This window comes from Psittacula echo, assembly GCF_963264785.1.
Source record: "Psittacula echo genome assembly, chromosome: 3".
NCBI classification, from domain to species: domain Eukaryota; kingdom Metazoa; phylum Chordata; class Aves; order Psittaciformes; family Psittacidae; genus Psittacula; species Psittacula echo.
The window spans coordinates 49,977,553-50,001,750 of record NC_137736.1 but is presented as its reverse complement, the minus strand read 5'-3'; the positions used below and the strand labels follow the sequence as shown (position 1 = coordinate 50,001,750).

Genomic DNA, 24,198 nt, shown 5'->3' with positions numbered 1-24,198 from the left:
CAGCTATTTAATAGGTAGCAAGAAAGTATATGATGAATTGTTACTTTTGTCTAAAATATGATTAAGTTTTACAGCATTGTGTTTCCAGTACTCTATACTGCCATAAAATCTTATTATTAGTAACAGTGCAGTCAATGAGCTAGACAACATATCTACTGCAGGTAATATGGGACTCTTTTTCTGTATGGCAGAAATGGCAAGACTTCTGTACTACTCACTGGAACTTAACAATGAATCACGGCTGCACTTTACTGGAAAACTGGTAAGAGGACAAATATTCAGAGAATATAGAGGTAGCAACACTTTAAAGCAAAACCAACCAACCAACCAACCATTAAAATCTTACGTAGGGTAAAATTCAGCATCAGGTAATAGTTGTGATTTTTGTCAGAGATAGATGCTGAACACTGTTGAATTGTATGAAAAATGAGCTTGGTGCCTGCTGTAGGGGGATGCTAGCTATGATATGGTAAGCTTTTCTAACATGTACTAGTCTGAGAGAAAACAAACCCATTTTAGAAAGGTTTCTAGATAATTCAGAAAGAAATGCTAATAACCCATTTAATAAATGAGAGAGACGAATATGCTTCCTGTACTTGTTTTGGTTTGGGCTTTTTTGATCCTGAAATATTGAGTAAATCTGAGAAAGCCTAAGGTCAAGAGCCCCATTAAAACAGAAATAAACCATCTTGCACACATCAGTTTTTAGAGACACTTTCAGTGCACACCAGCATAAAGCTGAAGCATCATATAAAACAGAAAGCCTTTTACAGTCATCCAAGGAAAAAAAGCCTTTTACCATCATTCAAGTCCCAAACATTATTTGCTGGTTTGGGTACTTTCTGGCTTTTGCAATACAAGATTCTGAAGCGGAAAGTAATTCCTTGAGGACTTCTAATCTCTAATGGGGTCAGTGTGCTTTAAATGAAAAGTCCTGGCAGTCTAAAAGGAAATATAATGGAGACTTTTGTTTTCTATGAAATGGGGGCACATCTTTAATACTAATCAAAACATAACAGAGGCAGAGGAAGAGAGAGAAATGGAAGATGTGACCTGTATCAGATATTAAACCCCCCCCCCCCCCAAAGAAACAACCAAACAATACCATCAACAACAGAAAAATGCCGTAACAAAACAAGCAACAGATATGAAAGTGCATTTACTGGACAGCAGTGATAAGTTTAAAACTGATTGTGGAATAGGAGACCAGAAAGGGAGCATCCCAGGATAGGAAGGGTGCCTCAGGAAATTACAAGACCTTCACCTTGTCCCTTTACCAAGGCATGCAGAGGTTGTTAGCACTTGGAGCAAACCGGCATTGCCACACATGATTTGTTCATCCCTTGTTCCGGTGTGCTGTCTGCACTTTTGTTACCTTGTACTGTAAGATTTTTACATCTGAGACCGTAGTAGACAATGGTGGCAACCTGGGGAGCCACCACACAAAGCTGGGGGGCTGTTTACCTAGCTGAAGGCAAAACCAGGGGCCATAGATACTTGTTGCGTATTCCCATCATTGGCCACATGAAGTGGAACAGCGGGAGAAAAGCAAAAGAACAACTGTGGAATATACATGGTCAAAAATGGTCTGCGTGTATGCCATTAGTACAAAACTTGTGAGAAAGTAACATTATGTTGCTATTTGAGATTAAAAGGAGCCATTACTCATATAGCAAGTCATGCAGGGGGCACAGTGTCCATTTTGAACAGCCAGTGGTTTTGTTCTGGCCTGTGATACTGAGTGTGGAATTGATGCTGAAGTGATGGGAGCCAGCAAGGGGACTTTTCTGGTCATGTGGAATTGCCCCTTTTCCCCACACCAAGCAATGGCTAGCTGTCAGCTGTATTCCCCTTCATGTCTGTCAGGGGAGCACTATCAGGGTCTTCCTCGTGGCAGCTGGGGGATTCCTGGTAAAAGCAATCCCCTACTTTTCAGATCAGTTACATAGCAATGGGCCGCCATTGTCTCCTGATTGGCAGCAGCAGCAATGACTGGTGGAGGAGGAATTCAGTCGAGTGTCGAGTGTCTCCTATTCTCAACCCAGGCATAGGCTGCCATTTAGAAATCTCAGTTTCAGGCACTGAGGAAATGGAAGCTAATGTAATCTGTGATAAAAATAGGCTGACAGGATTTATAGAAATCTATCTCCTCTCCTGTATTGTAAACTGGCTTGGAGGAGTTCAGTATGAAGTTTTGAGTTGTACTTAGTTTTTTGTTGTGTTTGCGTTTTGGCTTGTTTTGTTGGGTTTTTTTTTTTTTTACTGCTCCACTGAAGGATTTAAAGGTTGGGTGGAGCCATTAGCATCATAGTTGGTTTGGAATAAGAATAAATCATAGAACCATTTAGGTTGGAAATGATCTTTAAAATCATCGAGTCCAACTGTTATTCTAGTACTGCCACATCCACTACTAAGTCATGTCCCTAAGCAGCACATTGACACGTCTTTTAAATTCCTCCAGGGATGGTGACTCAACCTGGTAGCTTGTTCCAATGCTCGACATCCCTTTTGGTGAATACTTTTTTCCTAATATCCAATCTAAACCTCCCCTGACACAACTTGAGGAGTGGTACTTTGTGAAATTGTCAATAATTAGGAGCATCTGTGGTGGAAGATAAGAGGGGGGGATGGGAAGCGTGGAGCTATTTGCTCCAGCCAGAGTCTGGGGAGTAGTTACTACCTAAGAAAGTGAAAATATCAGCTAGAGACAGTTTCTGAACAACCGTCACAAGGCAGCCTGGATTTATTCATAGGCCTTACTAGGAAAATAGAAAAAACTAATAGAAGGTATTGGAAAGGGGCTTGTTTGTTTTTTTGAATAGAATTTGTGTTTCCTGATGATGCATGCTCCAGGAAGAAAATTCAAGACAAGCCCAAAAGGTTTGTTGTGTAATAATAATAATTATACACATTATTCTACCTTTGCCTAGGGCATGGCTGTGTTGCAAGATTATTGTGACGGCCAGGTGTCTGACTCTGCAGTTATCTGAAGTCATTAGGCTTCTATCTTGTATTTTAGTAATAAGAGACCCAGTAAAAGAGGCCCAGCGAATTATTTTTTTTTTAGTACAGTGGAGTATGTCTTGGGGCATTCATTTTCTTCTTTTGTGCTTCTGATACAACTACTTCTGCAGGGGTTTATAGGACTCATCTGTGCAGAGACAACAGGCCTTTCAGTGTCCTTGATCTTGGATGCTGAAATTACTGTCCATCATGTCTGTACTGTTGTACAGTGCCTCTCAGAAGAGTTTCAGTAGCAGGGTATGATGATTGATCTTGATAGTATAGCTACACAATCTTTAAAACTTTCACTTTCTCATTTTTTCAAGTTAAAATGCTAGCATGGAGGTAAGCTTAGAGCAGTAGTCTTCTGGGACCGGAGAGGGTGAGAACTGGGTAGAGAAAGCAGGTTTCTATTCCTGAGGCAGTGGAAGATTAGATATCATAGAGAGACTGTTACTGTTATGTCATGAGCATGTCTGTTACTCTCAGCTAGACGTGCCCTGCAGATACTTGAAGTGTGGTGTTCTTACTTTTACAAACTAACACTACAAAATGTTATGCCTCTGGTGCTCCTCTGGGTACTTCCTAGGGATTGTTGTGCCGACATTTCTCCCAGGAGGTGCTGTGGAGTCCAGTTCCCTTCGTAATCAACTTTTGGGAGTGTAACATGGCCTTTGTTCAGAACATCTTACTTTTGTGATGTGTTGGAGATGGACTATTTATTGTATGCGGAATAAATAAGATGATAAAAAATGCTAATTTTATTACATTATGCAGCAATTTAAAGAGAAGGGCTCACTATTTGTTGCAAAGTGTTCTTATGCAGGTAATACAGGATTCATCTCCAGATTAATGTGCTAGAAATTTGAATTTTGGTGTCTACATGGAATGAGATATCAAAGCTCCAAATTGCACTTGGTGGACAGGTAGTTAATATGGGTAGAAAACTTGCTGATTCAGATGTCTACTGAAGAACAGAGCTGAATCTCTAGCTCTTCATCAAGACTCTGCACGCCAGAGAATGTTTTCAACTATATGTGGTGATATCTTCTGGATTTCTACAAAAGAGGCAGCCCATTGGTATAAGTTGTAACCTGAGTGCAAGTCCAAACTCCTGTCTCGACAGAGACACAGAACTGGATTGATATCAGAGGAAGACATTAAGAACAATCAAGCCTGTGAAATCCTTTGTACAAGAAAGAGCTGTATAGGTCAGGACTCTTCAGTCTGTCATGGAGACTGTTGGAGTTGATGGTGAGATATGTTAGAGAGCTACTGAATTAGAAGCGGTATGGAGAAAGTAAAACAGGAAAAATTTTCACCAGTGTGAGAGTGAGAGGCCATCAAACACAAAGTGACAGGCAGCCATGAGAATGCAGATGGATACCTTTGTTATGCCAGTGTCAATCACGGAATGAGATAATCATGGAATGAGAGCTACCAAAAACCAAACACAAAAATACAGTGCCTCCCCTTCCTGCCTAGTAAAGCATTGCAGGAAGAAGGAATGAAGGTTGTTATGATCAAGACTAATTAGTTTTTTTCCTTCTTCAAATTATTTTGGAAAAAAGAATTTAAGGGTTTCAAGTTTGCTGCTACTTTTTATTGCTGTTTTAAATCTGTCAGCAAAGCGCAGGCTGGGGTTCTTGGGCAAGGGGTTAAAGATTTCCCCAGTGGTATGGCAGATCTCCCAGCTTTGTGTCCAACATCATTTCTAAGGAAACAAGGACTTTGATGTCCCTTGTCTATGGAGAAGGATAAATGTAAACTTGATGTTCATCTTTGTGGTGGGCATACTAATCCTGTATACTGAGTGTTATGCCCGAGTAGACACTAAATATGCTAAATTCAGTTGGGGCATTCCAATTTAGTCTAGGGCTTTCTGTCTTGCCTTTGCCTGAGGACTATCTGAAGCAAGCGGGTTTTGTCTTGCCCTTCATTTTTGCTGCCATGTGGCCACCTGTGAGGCCATGGAGTAGGCAGAGATTAATCTGAATGATAAAAGCAGGTGCTAGTTTTAAGGTGAACTGTGGGGAATGTTGCACAAGAAGATGCGCCAGCAGACCTGGATGAGAGCATGAACATCCTGACCCTCATCAGCTGCAAACCATGGGAGTCAAGAAGAATCGAAGTTAGAACACTGAGATAATCTCCGAGAACTGTAGATATTGAAACAAAGAAGTTACTGAAGAAAAAGATGAGATGTTGTTCCTGGGACTTTCCCAGGAGCTAATGAAAGTCTCCAGTGTGGACTGAGGGGACAAAAGAATGTGTGTTCAAGGAAAATGGAAAGTAATAATGTAGCAGACAGTGGTAACAGAAAAATGTGCTTATACTTCTGGGTACAAATAAGTTGTTCAAGCAAAGGCACATGGGCAAAAATGTGATTGGTTGAAAAGGCGCATGATCAGTAATGTCATTGGCTGGGAAAAGTGTACGATGTTGCGAAAAGTACCGAAAAGAAACTAACCGATACTAACAATTATTAACAGCTAGGCAGGGGTCTATAAAAAGCCTGTAAGCTTGCTCAATAAATGATTTTGGTTGCACCAACTGGAGTCCGTGCCTCTATTGCCACAGTGAACCAGTTTACTTCCATTGGCACAAGAGCAACTAAGATGTTGCTTAAGTAGGGCTGTCTGATACTGGGAGGATGGAAATCACACTTTTATGTCAGTGCCAGTTTATGCTGGTTTAAAATTACAGCCTGAGAACTTCTTTTCTACCAGGTCATTTATAATAAAATTTACAGGCTTGGGCTATTGTTGTGGTTTAAGCCAGTCGGCAAGTCAGCCACGCAGTTTCTACTCTCACACCAATCCCCCCCCGCCCCCGAGGGATGGGGAGGAGAATCAAAAGAATGTAACTCCCACGGGCTGAGATAAAAACAGCCCAGTAACTCAGGTATAACACAAATCACTGCTGCTACCACCAATAATAATAATGATAAGAGAAATAATAAGGGAAGAGAATACAATACCACCCGCTGAAAAACAAGCCTGACAGAGCAGAGAGAGTACCCTTCCAGGAAACTCCCAGTTACATCCCCCGGCATGACGTGCTGTGGTATGGAATACCTCTTTGGCTAGTTTGGGTCAGGTGTCCTGTCCCTGCTTCCTCCCGGCTTCCCCTCCTCCCTGGCAGAGCATGAGACTCACAAAGTCCTTGGTCAGGGTAAACATTCTGACCAGCAACTGAAAACATCGGCTTTATCAGTATTATTCCCAGGCTGAAAGTCAAAACCACAGCGCTGCACCAGCTACTAAGAAGGAGAAAAAGGGACTGCTGCTGCTGAACCCTGGACAGTTATAGAGGTGGTACAATTAATAAGTCTATCAAGATTTCTATAGCAAAGACCTGTAAAGAGGATTCTTTAGTCACTGGTTAAAAAGATAAGATTTGGACAATGTTGCATGCTTATTTTCTGACTCTGTAGATACTGTTTTATTTTTTTAAACTGAATTTACCAAAAAATGTAAATGTTTGATTTTTTGGTATTTAAAAAAAGAAGAATGGTGTTTTTTTCAGCTTTCAACATTAACACTATCTAAAGTGCTCTGGACATTAGGCTCTAACAGTACGCTTTAAAAATTTCAAACTGTTCTACTTCTGATCTTTGAAAAAAAGGTGGATACTATTACATACTTTCACTTCTTGTTTGTACCATGGTTTATGCTGAGTATGTTCTGCATATCACGTGAGTGACATACTGCTGATACAGTACAGGAGGCTTTATGTGTGAACTCCTGTTTCAGTCATGCCTCAAGCACAGGGCAGAAAAAAGACTGACCTGACCATGTTCACTGTTGTGCAGCTATTGCATTCTCAGTCAGAAGGTAGGGCATACTGGTTTCTTTCACACCACTCTGGTGATTTAATGAACTGATTGTTCAATGTGAAGCAATTGAGGATCAGGTTTTATCCTTCTGCATCAAGAATATCAAAAGCAGGTTGATGGCATATTGTAGGTAATGCTGCCATGTTTTCAGACATCTGCTGGCATGATGCTGGTCTAGGCTTTCACGATGACGTTTGCCACCTCAGAGCTGTGCTGTGACAGGCACTCCAGCAGCAAGTCTGATTGCTGTGAGTGAGCAGGGCGGTGATGGACAGCAAGCAGTGAGTTACAGCATTGCCAGTGCTTCCTCCGCAAGCAGACTTGCTGAGGTTGAAAGCCAGTTTTCTGCATCTTTCTGTCTCTGGAAGTGTGGAAGTCTTCCAGAAACCTAGGCGGTCTTTGTGTGCTCATCTACCTTTGCCTCTGAGAGAAGGAAAAGTCAAATGGTGATCAGCAGGATGAGAGATTTATCCAAGATTATCTGCAGGGAGGGAGGATTTGGACTGGAATCTTCTATGGCCTGATGATCTTCCTCACTAATGCATCCTCTTGACTTAAAGCCTGCCAAGATGGCTTTGTGTTTTCCCCCAGGTGAAATGCCTGACCTGCTTATGGTTTCTTCTGCAGCCTTTTATATTCTTTCTGGCATTTATTTAATCTTTGCCATGTTTTGCCCTTTGTGAAGTGGCCGTTGAACAGAATCCTTGCAGACAAGCAGAATAGTATTTAACAAATGGATGGAGGTGAAAAGAAATAATGCAGTTCATTTGCTCCTTTTTTCAGACTTTGCAGGCTGCTGGGAATCACCAGCACTAATCACCTTTGAGTGTATAAACCTTGTTTTGTTGTTATGACATGAGTTTTAATTTTTGAGTTGTACAACTATAGGAAACTTTCTGTATTTGTTTTTTCCCATGGAGCCACATCACTGAATTTGCACACAACTAATGTAGGTGTATACAGTGTCCCAAGTGCTAATTCCTCTCCCGCTGATCATAAAGTCTGGAAGACTTGATCAGATATAGACTTATCTGTAGTTAAGTAGAACAGTTATTACCCATTCATATATGATAAGATTCTGACACCATTAATGTTTTAAGGGCTCACAAGCAGCTTTCAGGGCAGTTAAATTTAACTTAAGATCCACTAATGTTATAATCCATACAAAGATGAGCCCTTAGTTTGAATACAGAGAGGGATAGTATTGAGCATCATCACTGACCTGTGCTCCTACAAATTATCTGATAATAGAATTTTGATGTGCTTTATCAAAGAAGGTAATCCTGCCTCTCTATTCTGCTCTCACCTGGAGTATTGTGTACAGTTCTAGTGTCCTCAACATAAAAAGGACATGGAACTGTTGGAACAAGTCCGGAGGAGGGCCACGAGGATGATCAGGGGACTGGAGCACTTCCTGTATGAAGGCAGGTTGAGAAAGTTGGGGCTGTTCAGCCTGGAGAAGAGAAGGCTGCATGGAGACCTCATAGCAGCCTTCCAGTATCTGAAGGGGGCCTACAAGGATGCTGGGGAGGGACTATTCATTAGGGACTGTAGTGATAGAACAAGGGGTAATGGGCTCAAACTTAAAAAGGGAAGTTTAGATTGGATTTAAGGAGGAAGTTTTTTACTGTGAAGGTGGTGAGGCACTGGAATGGGTTGCCCAGGAAAGCTGTGAATGCTCCATCCCTGGTAGTCTTCAAGGCCAGGTTGAACAGAGCCTTGGATGACATGGTTCAGTGTGAAGTGTCCTTGCCCATGGCAAGGGAGTTGGAACTTGATTATCTTAAGGTCCTTTCCAACCCTAACTATTCTATGATTCTATATGGGAATTTAAATGTCACTATACCCATTTTATAGGCAGAGAAGCTATAGCACGGAGCTTGTGAAACACATTTAAAGTGAAAAGTGTTAAATGCACTGGTATGCCTTTATAGTCCAGATTAAATAGATTACTTTGTACTTTATTTAGTTAACTGCAGTGTTTAGCATCCCAATACTCTAAAATGTAATTTGAATTCTTTAGATGTGGTTAAGCTGTCCTTAGATTGTAGGACGGCTCCCATCTAAAAGAAGGTACCACCCTTTCTCCGTCTGTCAAGCATATGGAGAAACAGGAATGCTTAAGCTCAACTTTACATGAAACAGCATGAGAGTGTGTTGAAAGTATTTGTTTTCTTTGCTCAGATGCCTGTTTTTTAACTCACTCCTTTGATCAGGAATGGGTTTGTTGTGTTTATCTGGAGTAATATAGCAGGTCTGACATTTATTTGTTTCATTAGCCATGAGTAACTGTAATTTTATTAAGATTTCTAACATGCTCAAATATCAGATTTAAGCCCTGTCTTATGGGAAATACCAGTATTTGAATATGCTAACAAATGTTTTTCTACTCCTTGAAGATACAAGTATTTAATGTAATTGGTAAATCAGATGATATCTAGCACTCCATTGTAAAGCTCTACTTTACATGTAAATTGTATTTTGAAGCACCATATCTTGTCTCATGAGTGATTAATCCTTGAAATAAAGGGGGAGGGGGAAGCAACTAGTTTGTTTTTAGTGATGCATTCCCTCTTTTGGGAAAGATTTATTGTGTACAACTTTGTTGAGTTTAGTAATTTACAATGAATTGTTGAGTTGTCCATGGAGACTAATTTTATTTCTTCAAAAGAGTGTTTGTCAGGTTACATTGTGCTGTGTTTCTCTAAAGGAACAAGTTCCTATATCTCTATCTAAGGCAAGAGATAGTAAGTTTCTTGCTAGCATTTGAACTTTAAAACTAGCAAGTAAAACTAAGCTTGGAAAGTTTGATGGGTGGAGAAAAGGCAGAGAGGGAGAAGGCAACTAGTTCAAAACGTGCTCTTATTTTGTGTGGTTTTGGTTTGCATGTTGAGGTTTCAGATTGAATTCAGTGTTGTGTACTGATTCATCTTTGCCTGTCTGTGATGCACTCTCAGCTGGTCTTTAGCATCTTTGGTTGCCCTGCCTCCTTTTCCTGCTCTTTTTCAGACTGTATATAGATTAAATGACTTGAAAGACTTATCTTTTGCCTCCTCTACCTCTAAGTCCCACAGCAGGAAGTGGGAATGTGCAGTAATATCTAGCTTAATTCCTGAAAGTGAGGGGTAAAATATCAGTGCAAAAGTTGGGGTTTCTTAAGGGAAACTAGAGGGGATTCTTGCTAACTGTATCTTTTTTGTGTATGGGGTCAGTAGATGGCACCTCACAATATGTTTCAGATCTAATGGAGAAATAGTGTCCCTTGGTAGTGCTCCTGGCTCTCCCTCTCATAGTTCCATGAGCTGTGTAAGCTACTCTGTTATTCAAGATGGTATGACTTGGCTCTTGCTCGGGGGTTGGGAATACTAGCAGAAGCATGCTCAAGCAGTGGTGTATGTATGCAACAGTGTGCGAGCTCGGAGATACTGCAGCTTTATTAAAAGTTATTTGGAGAAAGAGCTTAATGGATATTGATCAAGTGCAACAACATCTGCATATGCAATTAATTTAGCATCCATATGCAGAAGTGTGCCTCTCAGAAGTGAGAGTGGGTTTTCATGTTCCTTCTCATGTAGTACATCATGTGTGTGATCCGCAGCCATGTGCTGTGTTGTTTGGTTTGATTTAGTTTCTTGGAATTTTTTGCTAAAATTGTACTGACCGCTGGCACTTGAGCAGGGGGTGGTGATGAATGAAAATGCTCCCTGTCCCTTGTACTAAAAACTACTGAAAATTTTGGATGTGGGACTGATGGGGTATGACAGATTTACCCAGCCAAAGGCTTGAACTCAAGACTGTTAGAAATGACAGTTTATCTTTCCACTGACTGGATGAATATTACAAATGTAAGCAGACCTGCTAACCTGTTTTCCCTTGCCTGGGTTTTAGCTGTATGTTTCACAGCTGTGTAAGTATTTGGATGCCAAATGAATGATGTGAAACAAGTAAATTGGAAGAATAAATACCACAGACCCTTAATATATTTTTTTTTTCTCTTCCCCCCAAAAACTACAGCCACAGGAACAAGTCTTCGGCGTGGCCTCACTCTTCAGGGACCTGGAGCTTGAACCAGGGGACACCTTATGGATGGGAGATGACGGCAAACAGAGATGGAAGAGACTACTTCATCAAGTAAGTGGGCAGTGTGAGCTTGCATTCTACAGCACAGCACTGCAGCCCTGATCTTGACTCAGTGTTTCTCTGTGGAATCCTAATTCATGCTTCAGCCTGATGGAGTTCAACTGTTTTGATTTCTCACACACAGAGAGCTTTGACTGTACTTTACTGAGCCTTGTTTTGGTACTTGGTCATTTCATTTCTCCAAGAAAGTGCTGATCATATAAGGACTTGTAATTCATCAAGGAATTACAACAAATGTCATTAATAAAAAAATAAAACCAAAAATGCCATGTTTAAAGAATGAGGCACAAGGTCAGTTGTGACTGAAACTAACAATTCTCCTCCATCTCTGCCAAAGCTCTTTTAGTTTGTCCAATATATTCATTATACTGTTAATGAGAAAGTATATATATTCATCTTGTATAGTAAATATTCCAATTCTTATATTTCCCATAGTCCTTTAGCTCTGAATGTAAAGGTTTGCAAAATAAATGTCAATGTGGATGATGTGATTGCAAACAAAATAACCCTTTTTTTTCCCCAGTGAAAACTGTGCATTATTATTTTTTAAAATGCCTTCAAGCGGCTTGAATAAAATACAGCTTGCTGTGTTAACAGATATACTCTTACATGGCTTTGGAATGTCTTCACTAAAAAGAGGAAATGGTGGTGAGTCAGCAGAACCATTGGCTGGTTTTGCAACATTAGATGCTTTAGCTTACATCCCATTTTTAAGGCTAACATTTTGATTCTGCTCATGTGAAACGTTGGGTTTTATTTAATTGTTTTTCTTCATTTTTATGATTTCCAGCCTAGTTAGAAATTTGCAGGTGCTTAAAAAGGTTCTGGATGAGAATTACAATTCTTTTTTTTAACACAGAGTGGAAGGATCAGACTTATTTTAACTTGACCATCAAAAGCCCTTAAGTCAGTCAAGATTCTTAATCTGGAAAATCAGAGTTGTGCAACATAAGAAGGAGGATCCCTGTTACTCTGCTTTATTTTCCTCCCCATTTTACCCATGGTGTGTACCTTGGCTTTCTAGGGGACATCTGCTTTTAGAGCCAAAGGAACATTTGTAGCAGCTTGGTGTCCTGCAGGCTTTCAAGATCTAGAGTGACTTCAGAACTGTCCAAATTGGAGCAAGTTGTTTGGGTTAATGAGGGCTCAAAAGCTGACTCTGAAATGTCATTTTCTTCCTTGAACAAGTATTTTTCATGCTTTGCATGTCTGTAAGACAATGAGTGCAGCACTGGACAATGTGAAGCTGAATACCAAGGCACAGTATATCTGTATGAGCGTAAGTTGTCTGCCTGAACTAGTTAAGTTTGTCAAGAAGTATAGATGAGTCTCCAAAGTACTGTGCAGATGTGACTGCTGCTTCTTCTACTCCACTTAGTGAAGGGACCTTTACACCTTGGGTGTCCATTTTTTCTGCAGACTGTTGGTATGCCAAAAGAAGTGGTAAATGCTCCATCCCTGTCGGTGTTCAAGGCCAGGTTGGACAGAGCCTTGGACAATATGGTCTAGCGTGAGGCATTCCTGTCTATAGCAGAGGACTGGAACTAGATGTTCTTAAGGTCCTTTCCAACCCAAGCCATTCTATGATTCTGTGTTCTCCTCTGTGTGACTGAGATTCATTTAAAAAATTTAATATCCTGCTTCTGAGGACAGGCACCACATTCGATTTCTCTTCTTTTCTCACTGGTCACATAATGGGATGCTGCACTTGTTGTGTAGCTATAAACAGCTGTGGCTTACAAAATGCAGTGAATTAGTACTCATTAATTTTGCAATTTGAGAGTGTTTTCTAACTCTCAGTAGCTAATGATTATTTTGTTTATTTTTCAGATTGCCTTTTAGTATCTTAAAGTGCCATATCCTTCTCTTAAATGCAGAGAACTGCGTCTCTCAGGAGCATAAATCCATATCAGGCAGTGCCAAATTATGCATGAAGTAATGTTAGGCTTCTTGTTGTTCTGTTGTTGTGGCGGTTGGTTTTTGTTTTTTTTCCCATGCTCTAATAAGGTGCTTGCTTTCCATTATGTTTGTGGCCCTGGTCTTTCTTCCATTTTTCTCTGCATGTGGATTGTAGACTGTGTGGGGAAAAAAATAGACTGCTTAAAGAGTATAGAGAATGAGACTTCTGAGAAAGCTGATCTGCAGAAGCCTTTGATGTTTTGTGCCAGACTTTCTTACCCACTGGTATTCTGAGCAGTCTTAGGTGTAAGCTGAACAATGCTACGTACATACACATTGTGTGAGTTATAGTACATATTCTAATATCAAATGTTTCAAGGCAACAGCATTGGCTGTAACACATGCAGCAGCTATGTCTCCACAGTAGTAATGCATCTTGCATAAAATGACAGTGTTCTGGGATGCAGTAAAAGCCAGTACCTTCAGAAACTGAATAAAATTGGGAAACCGTTTTTGGAACCATGTACTGCTGCATCAAATCACCAATTATCCACCGTTACTAGTGAACTAGCCCCAGTAGCTGCTACAGTATGAATGGATACTTATATGATACGTATCTTTGTTTCAGAAAAATGACCAAAACCCAAATACTCCTAGTGACTTTTTCAGTGATTTCTCTATGGAGGTATATAGTACCTGTCCTTACAGTGCCTCTTTCTTGGCCAATGAGAAGCCCCCTTTGGCTTTTGAAAAGACTGCTTTTGCAAATACTGCATGAAACTACACAAATTAAAACAGAATTTTATTTTCTTTCCTTAATTTTTCACTCCTGGATTTTAGGAATGAAATAGTGAGAAGATTGTTGACGGTAATGTCAATAAAGACGTGAGAAGGATCAGCAAGATAACATTTCGTATTGTCTCCAAGGCTTTTTATAACCATACAGATTAACAAACTGCATCACACTGAAGGAGAAAAAGCAATTCAAATCCTTCACTTGGTTTTGATTAAAGATGTATAAACCAGGTATTATCACAATGAAATATGTGTATGAGTTCTGTACAAGTAAATAGCATAATTCATAGCAACATTAACTGCTTTTTAGTTAAATAATTTACTTAGTGCCATATGTACATAACCATTCAACTGCAAGCAGACGTATTGTAATTTTTGAATTGTGGGAGGAATAGAGAATCCAGAGAATCTTTTAATGAAATGACAAGTAATTATATGGTGTCGGTGCAAATGCTTTAAGGCGTGAATGGGAAGAGATGTTTATTCTTTCTGCTGAAGCAAATTTGGTTTCTTTCAAATCTCTCAAAGCCCTATGGCCTGAGTTAATCAGGGGCAGCTTCCATTGCTAGGCAGCACCTTTGTAAAAGTGCGAGAAGAGCCTTTTATCAAAATATCTTCAGATGTTACTATCAATTCATTATCTCTTCTATACAGATGGCACAACTGGGGTCACTTTGCATGCCTCTACAGTACATTTTCATAAGTTTAGGTCATGCTAAATTAAAGTTTAAGAACTTCACCCAGTCCCTTTTAACTTGCCACTTTTAGTTGAAATAGCCTTATAAGTAATAGTTTTCAGTATGGGAGGACAGCAGTCATCTAGTATTCTTCCAGTGTGTTTCTGTACTGCACAAGCTGTATTAAGTTGGACTTCAGTATGAAATAGTTTGCAGTGTATCTATAATTTTAGAAGCCTATTTTCTTCGCATTTATTATATACACTGTGTATTATATAATTATGAGAAATTTCTGTAATGCTAATTTGAATACAAACATGACACTTAACTAGAAATATATTTGGTGTGAATATGGGGGTTTCAGGGAGGTAGCATGGGAAACAGGAAGGTTTTGGCTGACTTTGTCCACAAAGGGTTTAGCCTCATAGCAATTTAGGCTCCAAAGTTGCTACTGCTACGATCTTACTGATTTTTGAAGCTGTACATTTTTGCCCTTTTGCTTATGTCAGTCTTGCTGCTTGTCAGAGTTGGAGGGGAGTTGACAGAGGGAAATGAACTGGCAAAAGCTCAGTCCTACAGAGAAAGCAATGAATTTTATGTCAGTTCAGCTCCCTGAGCCAGTTCTTTGCAAGGTCTGATAACGTTGCAGAACAGTTTTGCATGGAAAAAAACCTCTATAGGTCAGCTGAACCAGCCTTTTTCTTGGAGTATGGCTAATGCCAGGTGATGAGCAGCATTGCTGACACACTGAAATATCTGACTAGTGTGGGAACAGGGTTGCAACAGACTTGTGTTGGCTTAAGCTTCCCTATAACTGCACTCAAAGATGCAAGTTAAAGTAACATTGCTGCCATGAAAAGTCATACCCCTTTGATTCACATTCTCATTTAATTCCTAAGGCATGAGGTACCTTGATATTTTTGTAGATCTGGCTTCTGTCATACAGGCTGGGCAGAGAATGGACTGAGAGCAGCTCTAAGGAGAAAGACTTGAGAGCGTTGGTTGATGAAAAGCTTGACATGACCCAGCAGTGTGCGGTTGCAGGCCAAAAAGACAGCCGTGTCCTGGGCTGCATCAAAAGGAGTGTGACCAGCAGTCTGAGGGGGATGATTTTTCTCATCAACTCTGCTCTCCTGAGACCCCACCTGGAGTGCTGCATCCAGCTCTGGGGCCCCCAACACAAGAAGGACATGGAACCGTTGGAACAAGTCCAGAGGAAGGCCAAGAAGATGATCAGAGGGCTGAAGCACCTCTCCTATAGAGACAGGCTGAGACAGTTGAGGTTGTTCAATCTGCAGAAGAGAAGGCTCCGGGGAGACCTTAGGGCAGCTTCCAGCTAAAGTGGTCCTACAAGAAGGCATGTAGTGATAGGACAAGGGGGAATGTCTTTAAACTGGAAAAGAGTAGATTCAGATTATGTATTAGGAAGAAATTCTTTACTAGAGGGTGGTAAGACACTGGAACAAGTTGCCCAGAGAAGTGGTAGATGCCCCGTCCCTGGAAATGTTCAAAGCCAGGTTGGATGGGGCTTTGAGCAACCTGGTCTAATTGAAGGTGTCCCTGCCTGTCTCTTCCAACCCAAACCATTCTATGATTCTGTGATTTAAATAAAGACCAAAGAATGTGAAGTCATATTAACTGAAAGCAAGTGTAGGCCTTCCCATGTAGACTCAAAGCAACAGTGGCCCCAGTAAGGTGAGTTAGTTATTGCAGTATTAATTTTTCAGAGGGGTCTGTTAGGTCAGGTTATTGCCATATCCTTGTTTTCAAGACATGCTATTGATTGTGTTTACTTTTAACTCTTGCTATTTATTGCCTCAGAAATGATGACAGGCTTGATCCTTGTTACCAGTCTGGTTAGCTTCCTCTTTCACTCTGACCATCTGCGTGTACTTCATGCATGTTTGCTTGCTTCTGTGTTCCAGTCTGGAACAAACTGAGCAACCAGCTGGGATTCCAGACAAGAAATAAAAAGAAGCACACCCAAAGGTTAAAGCCTGCAGCATTACTGCTTGGCTGGAAACCACAGGTCAGTTTCCAGAGTACAAAGCAGAGCTGGGAGAGACCTACTCGTCAGAAGTCTTTCTGGATCTTGTTATGTTAGTATGGCGTGTTTGGTACACCAGTGGAAACACGTCACAAAATATTTTGATCTCTTGAGAGCCTGCTGTTGTTTTTCACTGGTGCTTTGTGTTCAGTAACACTAAATTCTTCCAGACTTCTTCCAGGTGTATCTGGCAAACTTAATTATTTTTGCCTCTCAGGTATATTATACTGCATATAGTACCAGCTCCATGATTTTTGCCTTGTGAAATCATTACATTTTGGTTGTCCTTGCTTGGCTTAGTAGCTATGCTATTTGTGAAACATGGAATTCTTGAACGTCACCTTTTGACCTATACATAAAACAGAGATAACGTTTGTGTTCTTGTGTGAGCTAGTGCAGCTCACAACATCTTAAATTCTCAAAGCATATACCGTACAATGTTTCTTTATAATATAGCAATGTCACCCATGCCATGTTATTCTTCTGTACTCAAATACTTACCTACATTTTCTTTAGTAGTCTTCGTCTTACTCTTTAAGTGTTTGCTGTGCTTAGAAGAGGAAAGTCATTCATGTTTTCTGACAGGTGGAGTGCCTCTGTGCATGGTGTTTGCATCCTGTCTGATCTGCGTGGTCCTCCTTATACACCCAGTTCTCACAGCTAGCCAGCAGTGTGGAATGGCGGAACACAGTCATTGATGATATTAATGGCCTATCAATCAACCATCCTGTTTATTAAGGGAACACTAATTTATACCAGATGCTAAACTGAGGCTCGCAGCCTGCTAATCAGTTTACTTCAAAATAAATTAGCACAGAAGAGGATCGGACTATTCAGGCTTTTCTAATTTATTATTTATTTTCTCTTGGTATGGCTAGCCCTACCTCAACCTTCGTATCCATGTGTTCTGTGCGTTGTACATGCCTATTGGTAGTTTAGTCCTTTCTCGGAATATTTCTCTGGAATTTGTTCTGTCAGAAAGTTCTGAAAACAACTAAAGGATATAGAATATAGTGGAAGCCTCGATTGTTGTTGTTGTGTTGTTCGTCTTCCTGGGTTTTGAAAAAGCTGCTGTTATTTGTACCTTAAGACTACCTTAGTACATAAGGCCGTAATGGAAGTTTGAAGCCACAGGAGCCTTCTTCTGCCCTGTAGGTATGATGTTATATAGCACTTTACTGAATGCATTACATTCCTTCATCTCTACGTACAGAAGCAGTGTTGACTAGAGTCACTGGAGCATTTATGTGTCATTTGCAAAAACGCAAGCAACACAGCTGCTGCTGCTCCGTCCTTCATGAGAGCACTTGTGCTTATGCAGGGTGTCAAAAAGAGGGTTCATTTCTTTCTCCTTCTGATTCAGGTTAGGAATGTGAATGAAGGCAGTCTGTATGCCAGTATAATGACTTAAACCAAAGGCTGACTGTGCTGTGCCTCTTCTGGCATCTCTGCTCCCAGGTGAGGCACCGAGAGAAGAGGCAGCGGAATCATGCTCTCTGGCCCACTTATTCCCACGTCCCTAAAAGGGACATCCAATGAGATTGAATAGCAGGCAGTTGAACAGTGACAAAAATAGTACAACCTATATAATTAGCAAATATAACTCTCAGCTACAGGTTACAGGAAAGCCTAAAATGCTTCATAGAATCCAAATGTACATTTGCAATGTACATTTGTAATGAGACTTCCCTATTAAATTACATAGGATTAAAAAAAATTTAGAGCAGATATAAAATCTTACATTTCAGAGAAGTGGGTGAGTCAGCTGCTGACTGCCTAGGGCTAGGACGAAACTTCCTGTATTAATCAGGTTATTCTATAATTACAAGCTTTCTTGCACCTTCCTCTGAAGCAGGTACTGAGTGCTGTCAGAGAAAGGATACTGGACCAGGCGGACAACAGGTCTGATTGGTATGGCGATTCTTGTTTTTTCTATTATTTTCTTTTTTTTTTTTTTGATTCCCTTGTCACTAATGCAGATTGTTGATATGAATAGTGTGCTATTAGAGTGCTACTATGCTCATTTCAGAATGCATACAAATTCGCTTTCTGTTGCTAAGGGTTTGACCTGCTCAAGGACAGGATCATTTGGTGGAAGGGGGAGTGGGGCTAGAAGAGATGAGCAGCAGCAGGGCACACAAATACAAGTGACTGTTTAAAGCAAACGTGAATAATTAGAGAAGGAAAATTATATAGCAACCTGTTTATGTCAGTGTCCTGCCTAGAGACAACTCGGGCATATGGTGAAAATAAAGTTTTGCTAAATCAGCTCAACCTCCTCAAAAGAGAGAATGATTTAGCAATTGCCCTTCTTTCACAGAGAACTGTTGCTCTAGCCATAAATATGTCAGGCATAAATATGACAGACAAAATTATGTTAATATTGACTGAGATAAATCATGTTACAATGAAGGGAATAATAGCAAGGAGATGCTGATTTATGGGGCTATTTTATTTTAACTAGAGCATGGAAAAAATTGAGGGTTCATTGCATTGTAAGGCAGCTATACCTAAGCTAGTTGGTATGCAGTAATTCAGGAGCTAGCCACAGCAGTGTAGCTCCTTCCCTATCTCCTGCCTTGCCCTTTCCAAGTCTTCTCTGCATGAATATGCAACCGTCACTTGCCGAACCAGGAAGACTGATTCCTCACACTGGAAAGGTGAGGGAAGTTATACAAGAAGGTATGAATGTGGACAAGACTACTCAGAAGAGAAGAAGCTTTTGCTCAGTCATTAGCCTTGGGTTGCCTGGAGCTAATTGTACCTAGGTGGAGTACAAGGAATCATGTACTGTTTGGGCCATGCAGGACCTCTCCTACAGTAAAGTCAGCATTTTGATATAGTCCTCAGTGTTTTCTCCGAACACAAACTGAATGGGGACTCCATAAAATTCAGAGAAGTATTGGATCCTGAAAGCTGTTATTCTTGTGTGTTTCCGTGTGGGTTAGGAAGCAAAATAAAACTTCTGAAGAGTCCTAATGTACAGAGCTGAGAAAATGAAATCATTATTACTCTTACATGCTTCTGAGTATATGTTTCATATGGCATATCAATATCTCTTCTTCGCATTACAGCATGTAAATGCATCTGTAGAAGCATTGCTTCAGTACAGCAAGGTGCTTCTCCTGGGAGTGTAGAACAAATGAATTCTTATAAACAGTTTGTGTGAGAATGATAGCCCCAGTCAGAGCATGCTTTTTCAAACATCTCTCTTGTAAAACAGTGTGGTCCCTACAGAAATGGGATTAAAACTGTCAGGTGCTGCAAAGCCATGCAGATGGTTGGGAGAGTGGTAGTAGTTTGTGAGAAGCTTCAACTCTTTTCTCTGCTCACATGCTGGTATTCCAAATGGTGCAGAGGGGCTCTGCTTATAAAATAGAACCAGGCTAGTTGATATTTCTTAAAATTAAAGAGGGGAAAAGAGCCCCTGAAACACCAAAAAGGTAGAGTAATACTGTGGCTGTATTCTGGGGCCTTAATGGCCACAAGCTTGAAAAAAAAGTAAGAAAAAAGTATCTGATACTCGGTGATGGAACTGGGACCTTTCACAGCAAAGGCTAGGTGAAAACTTCCCCCAGAGCTTCAGTTATGGCATTAAGAAAAAATGTGCTGGAGCTGGGCTGTAGAGCAACAAAAAGGGGTGAGAAGTAACACAATGTATTGATGCTGTTTAAATAACACAGTTGAAGTACACCAGGTCACGACAGTTTATGTACAGAATTTAAAACAAGTTATCTAATATGTTAATGCTGTGCCAGGAAATGCCATATTGATAATGCCTTTCCAGCAGTCATTTATATACTAAGGAACTGCATGCTGAGGTACACAAAAGCCAGCACTGAAGAAGCTGTATTTGTCCTTTTGGCTTTAGTTCTGTCATATAAATATATTCATGGTTTTCTATAAACAAAATCAAGTATAAGCCTATTGTAAATGTTCTTGTCTGGATTGTTTTTGTGGAACAGCAAGGTAATTTGTTTTAGAAAGACAAGATGATACTACCAACAAAAGCCTACTGAATTTTAATTTTCACTTCGGTTTTAATTGCCCTTCTTACAATAAAATGCTGCTTAATTATACTCAAAATGCTCAGCTCCTAAGTATAATGCTAAAAATCCTCATATTATGTATGTTGTCATATATGTATAAGCTTAAAGAGAAGAAATAGTTTAACTGAACTCAAATTAATCTAGTCACTAACAACAATATGACTCCCTGCAATATTTTGAAAGCCATTTATCTAATGTTCGCTAGGATCCTGTGCTGTTCCGCAGAAAAACTTCAATTTAAAATAAACCAATCAAACTGTGTGTCTGTGCAATTAAATATCACCATGGTAACAGGGATTAAGCGCACACCTGCTGACAATGCAGAGATTATTTCAAGTTTCTTACTTTTACAGCAGTAGCCAAATGAATTTACATTTTCTGTATCAAACATTGGGAGATGAAAAATGAAAAAGGTTGAGGTACTTGTATGGCATCCTGTGACTTTAGAGAATATTTTCCTGACAGGGGAAGTAATTAGCTGGAATTACAAATAGGAACTCAGCAGACAGATAATAATAAGTGTATGCTCATGGGATTTATTTAGAGTTTTGTAATTAAAACCTGGAGAGGCATATTATTTAGAATATAAATAGCATGGGAAAAGTTTTCCCATAGTTTAAGAGATCGAACAGAATGATAATGCCATTTTGCTTTTAATATTCAAGTTAACTTAGGTTCACTTAGGCAAGATGGTTATTTGCAGCTTTGCTATAAAGTAACATTTCTTAATGTGTAATATGCATATAAAGTTACAGTGTTGAGAGATGAACTCATATTTACTTAAGACATAGGATGATGCTTTAATCAATCAATATTAGTGTATTTCTACTTATCTCTGGCTCTATTCCTAGCTTTTTCTTGTGTATTTATGAACAATATTGAGATGCAAATCTGCTGGTGTGTGGAGTTTTCAGCTTTTTTAGGGTTGGTTTGGTTTTTTTTTTCAGAGTGGCTGTTGATGTTGTTGCAGTAGAGCCATTCTGGTGACAGTGGTATGGTCTCTTACTGTTGCAGACAGCTGAAACACCTGGTCTAAATTGGGAGCCTTATTCCTTACCTTTGGTGTATCAACAAATGTTTAGTGTGATTGGGGGATGTCGTAGCAATGGGCTCTTCTATCCAAGAAATGCCTGGTGATGGCTTTGGGTTCTGCTATTTTTCTCCATGGGATCAAATTTATGAGGATGTCTTGTGTCACTCTTTTCTATCAGCCTGCAAGAAGTGGACATGAGCTGCCGCCAATGTGCAAACAATTTGCAGCTGTTCATCCTGTATTAGGCAGATGGTCTCTGTAGCACCTCTGCTTTCTGAATATTCGGTCAATATTTCAAGCTCATAAGATATTGAGATCAAGGTGTATGCTTCCCACCAGTGCTTACTGGTTGGTCTTGGGATCATGCTGCTCTCATTCTTTGTGGCAAGATGGACTTTCCACCCTTGTAGAGCAGATCTGTTACTTGGAAAATGTTTTAAGAAATGTAGTGTTATAATGGTCCATAACTGCACTTTTTCTGTGGGAATCAGAGCTTCCCAAACCTGTCTGAGTCCATTTTGGTGTCTGGTTTTGATTATGGGAGTCTATACAGTCTTTGATGCTTTTGAGTCCCTCTTCATTTCAAGCATAAGCTTAGATCTCTCTGTGTAAACAGACAGGTTTCTTAGCTCTGTTCTTACAAAAATACATTGCTTCAATTTTACTAGCTCTCTGACATCCAGTTTTGTCAGCTTGAAGTTAAAATATCTTCCTTGCACATTGAGATGCAATTCATTTTTTCACATCTTAAATGAAAAGTCTTTGTTAAAGATTCATGATAAATACTGCAGTTATAGCCAAAAATCATTGCATTTGGCGAGTTCCTAAAGAAGGAGATGAATACTGAGCTCATTTTGTAAGAATGAGTGTAGAAAGTATCTATTTATGGTGGCACTCTTTCATCATATAAAAATACAGAATTTAAGAAGATAACTGAAAGTTATCTCCTGGCGTAAGCATCCAGCAAATGTAGAAGGAAGAAGTAGTGAAATATTGATGAAACGTAAGTCAGGGATATATGGGAGAAGTTTCTTACAAAGCAGCTTGCGAGAGGCATCAGGCATTTTCTTAGGCTGTATTAGACAGTGCTGTCCTTGGGCTTGATAAGGTGGGAACAGCATTTTACCTGTAGTCTAAAGTGGTACTTCGTGTTTCTTTCGCCTTTTGTATGGCATTTATAATCCTTTTTTGTACAGCGTTTTTGTTTTCTGCTGGTTTTATAGTTTTTGTTTAATCCAGTTAGTGCCTTGAGCTGGACAGCAAAGGCTTGGCCAAAAGCCACACTTATAAAACACATTCTGTTCTGGGCCACAAGGGGCTGATTCTGGCAGCTCACAGTAATGACATTTAGAGATTTTGTTGGATGATTCCTTTGCTAGCATCCTATTAAAATGCAGTTCCACCATTTTAACAGTATACTAGGGAATATGAGCTAATGGTCTACTTTAGAATAGGAAACCGTAAAAAGATTAGCTCAACATCAGCGTTGCACTGAAAAGTCACAACTTTCCAGTTAGGAATCTTTTTAGTTAAAAATAAAAAATAGGGGTTTCTGTACCTTCAGATATGAGCCAGAATTGTGGCTAGGTCTTGAAAAGTACTTGGCTCCCCAGAGTGTCGCATAGTGAGTAGCCAGAAGTTTCCAAAGGCATTGGACAATGCCTGGTCAGAGAAATCCAAGCATCAGTATCCTCAAACTCTGCTAAAACCAGTCCAGTTAGTTTCCCCAACTATAATTAATTAAAGCAAGTGCAAGCTAATGGGCGGATCATAGGACCAGCTGCTTTCGTGGCATGAGCCTTCAGGCATACAGTTCCTGAAGGAGGAACCTTATCACCTGAACATAATGTGTAATTGCCTCACAGCTGCTTTTCCAGCCATGGCTCTGTGACTTGCATAGACAATTGAGCTCTGCACCGAAAGCCTGGGCACCATTAGGAAGAGTGGCAGGACAAGGCTTTCTGTATAGCTGCTTGGTTGGGTTGGTTTGTTTCTTTTCCATAAGCTGCTTCTCCTGCAAGCTATACTCAGAATCAGCTGGTGTTTTCCTGACATCCTTAGAAACAAAGGATATCACAATTCCACACACTCAGGAACTGTCAGCTTAAAACAAGTTAGCCCGGCAGCGCTTAGCTTACCGTTACTGTTATTTGATTCTGTGCTCAAATTTAAAGAATTGACCAACTGAACCTTTAGACAAGTTTGCTCAAAAAATCATGGGTTTGGTGGCTGGATTTTTGTTGTTTCTTTGGGGTTATGATACTGGAGCATGTGAAGTTTGCCACATAAAATTGGGGTCCTCATGTGCTTTGTGATTATATTTTAATTAGCAGATGCTAGAAAGCCATTGACTTTATTCTCATTTTTGATTGAAATGAGGAAATATAGTAAGATTAAGAGAATTTTTCAAGGTTGGATTTACTGCACCCTCTCGTCCCCAAATCTGTGACTAAACAAAAGAATGGCATGTGATTTTTTTAGAGTTCAGTGAAAAATCAAAAAGCTAACCAATCCATGTGTTGCCACGATTAGTTTTGTTCCATCTTTGAAAGTCATAACGATGTTTTCATGTAAATTTTGATGTTAGAAAGGGATTTTCTGTAGAGTCTTCAGCTAGATTTACATAGAAAGGAGCACAGATGCTTCTGCTGTGTGGAAGAGAAACCTAATATATGCTTGCACTGGCCAACCAGTGTAATATTCCCTATGGAGCTTCT

General features: G+C 40.0%; 1 protein-coding gene across 2 annotated transcripts in view; it reads left to right on the top strand.

The window, feature by feature from the left end:
- The window catches only part of FRMPD4 (FERM and PDZ domain containing 4), a gene marked incomplete at both ends in the record, with an annotated part of 301,819 nt that overhangs the window by 176,137 nt on the left and 101,484 nt on the right, over positions 1-24,198 (top strand). For both annotated transcript variants that reach the window (XM_080612877.1, XM_080612876.1), the window contains one exon: positions 10,856-10,972. In XM_080612877.1, coding sequence (XP_080469003.1) covers positions 10,856-10,972 — 117 coding nt within the window. The remainder of the gene's footprint in view (positions 1-10,855; positions 10,973-24,198) is intronic.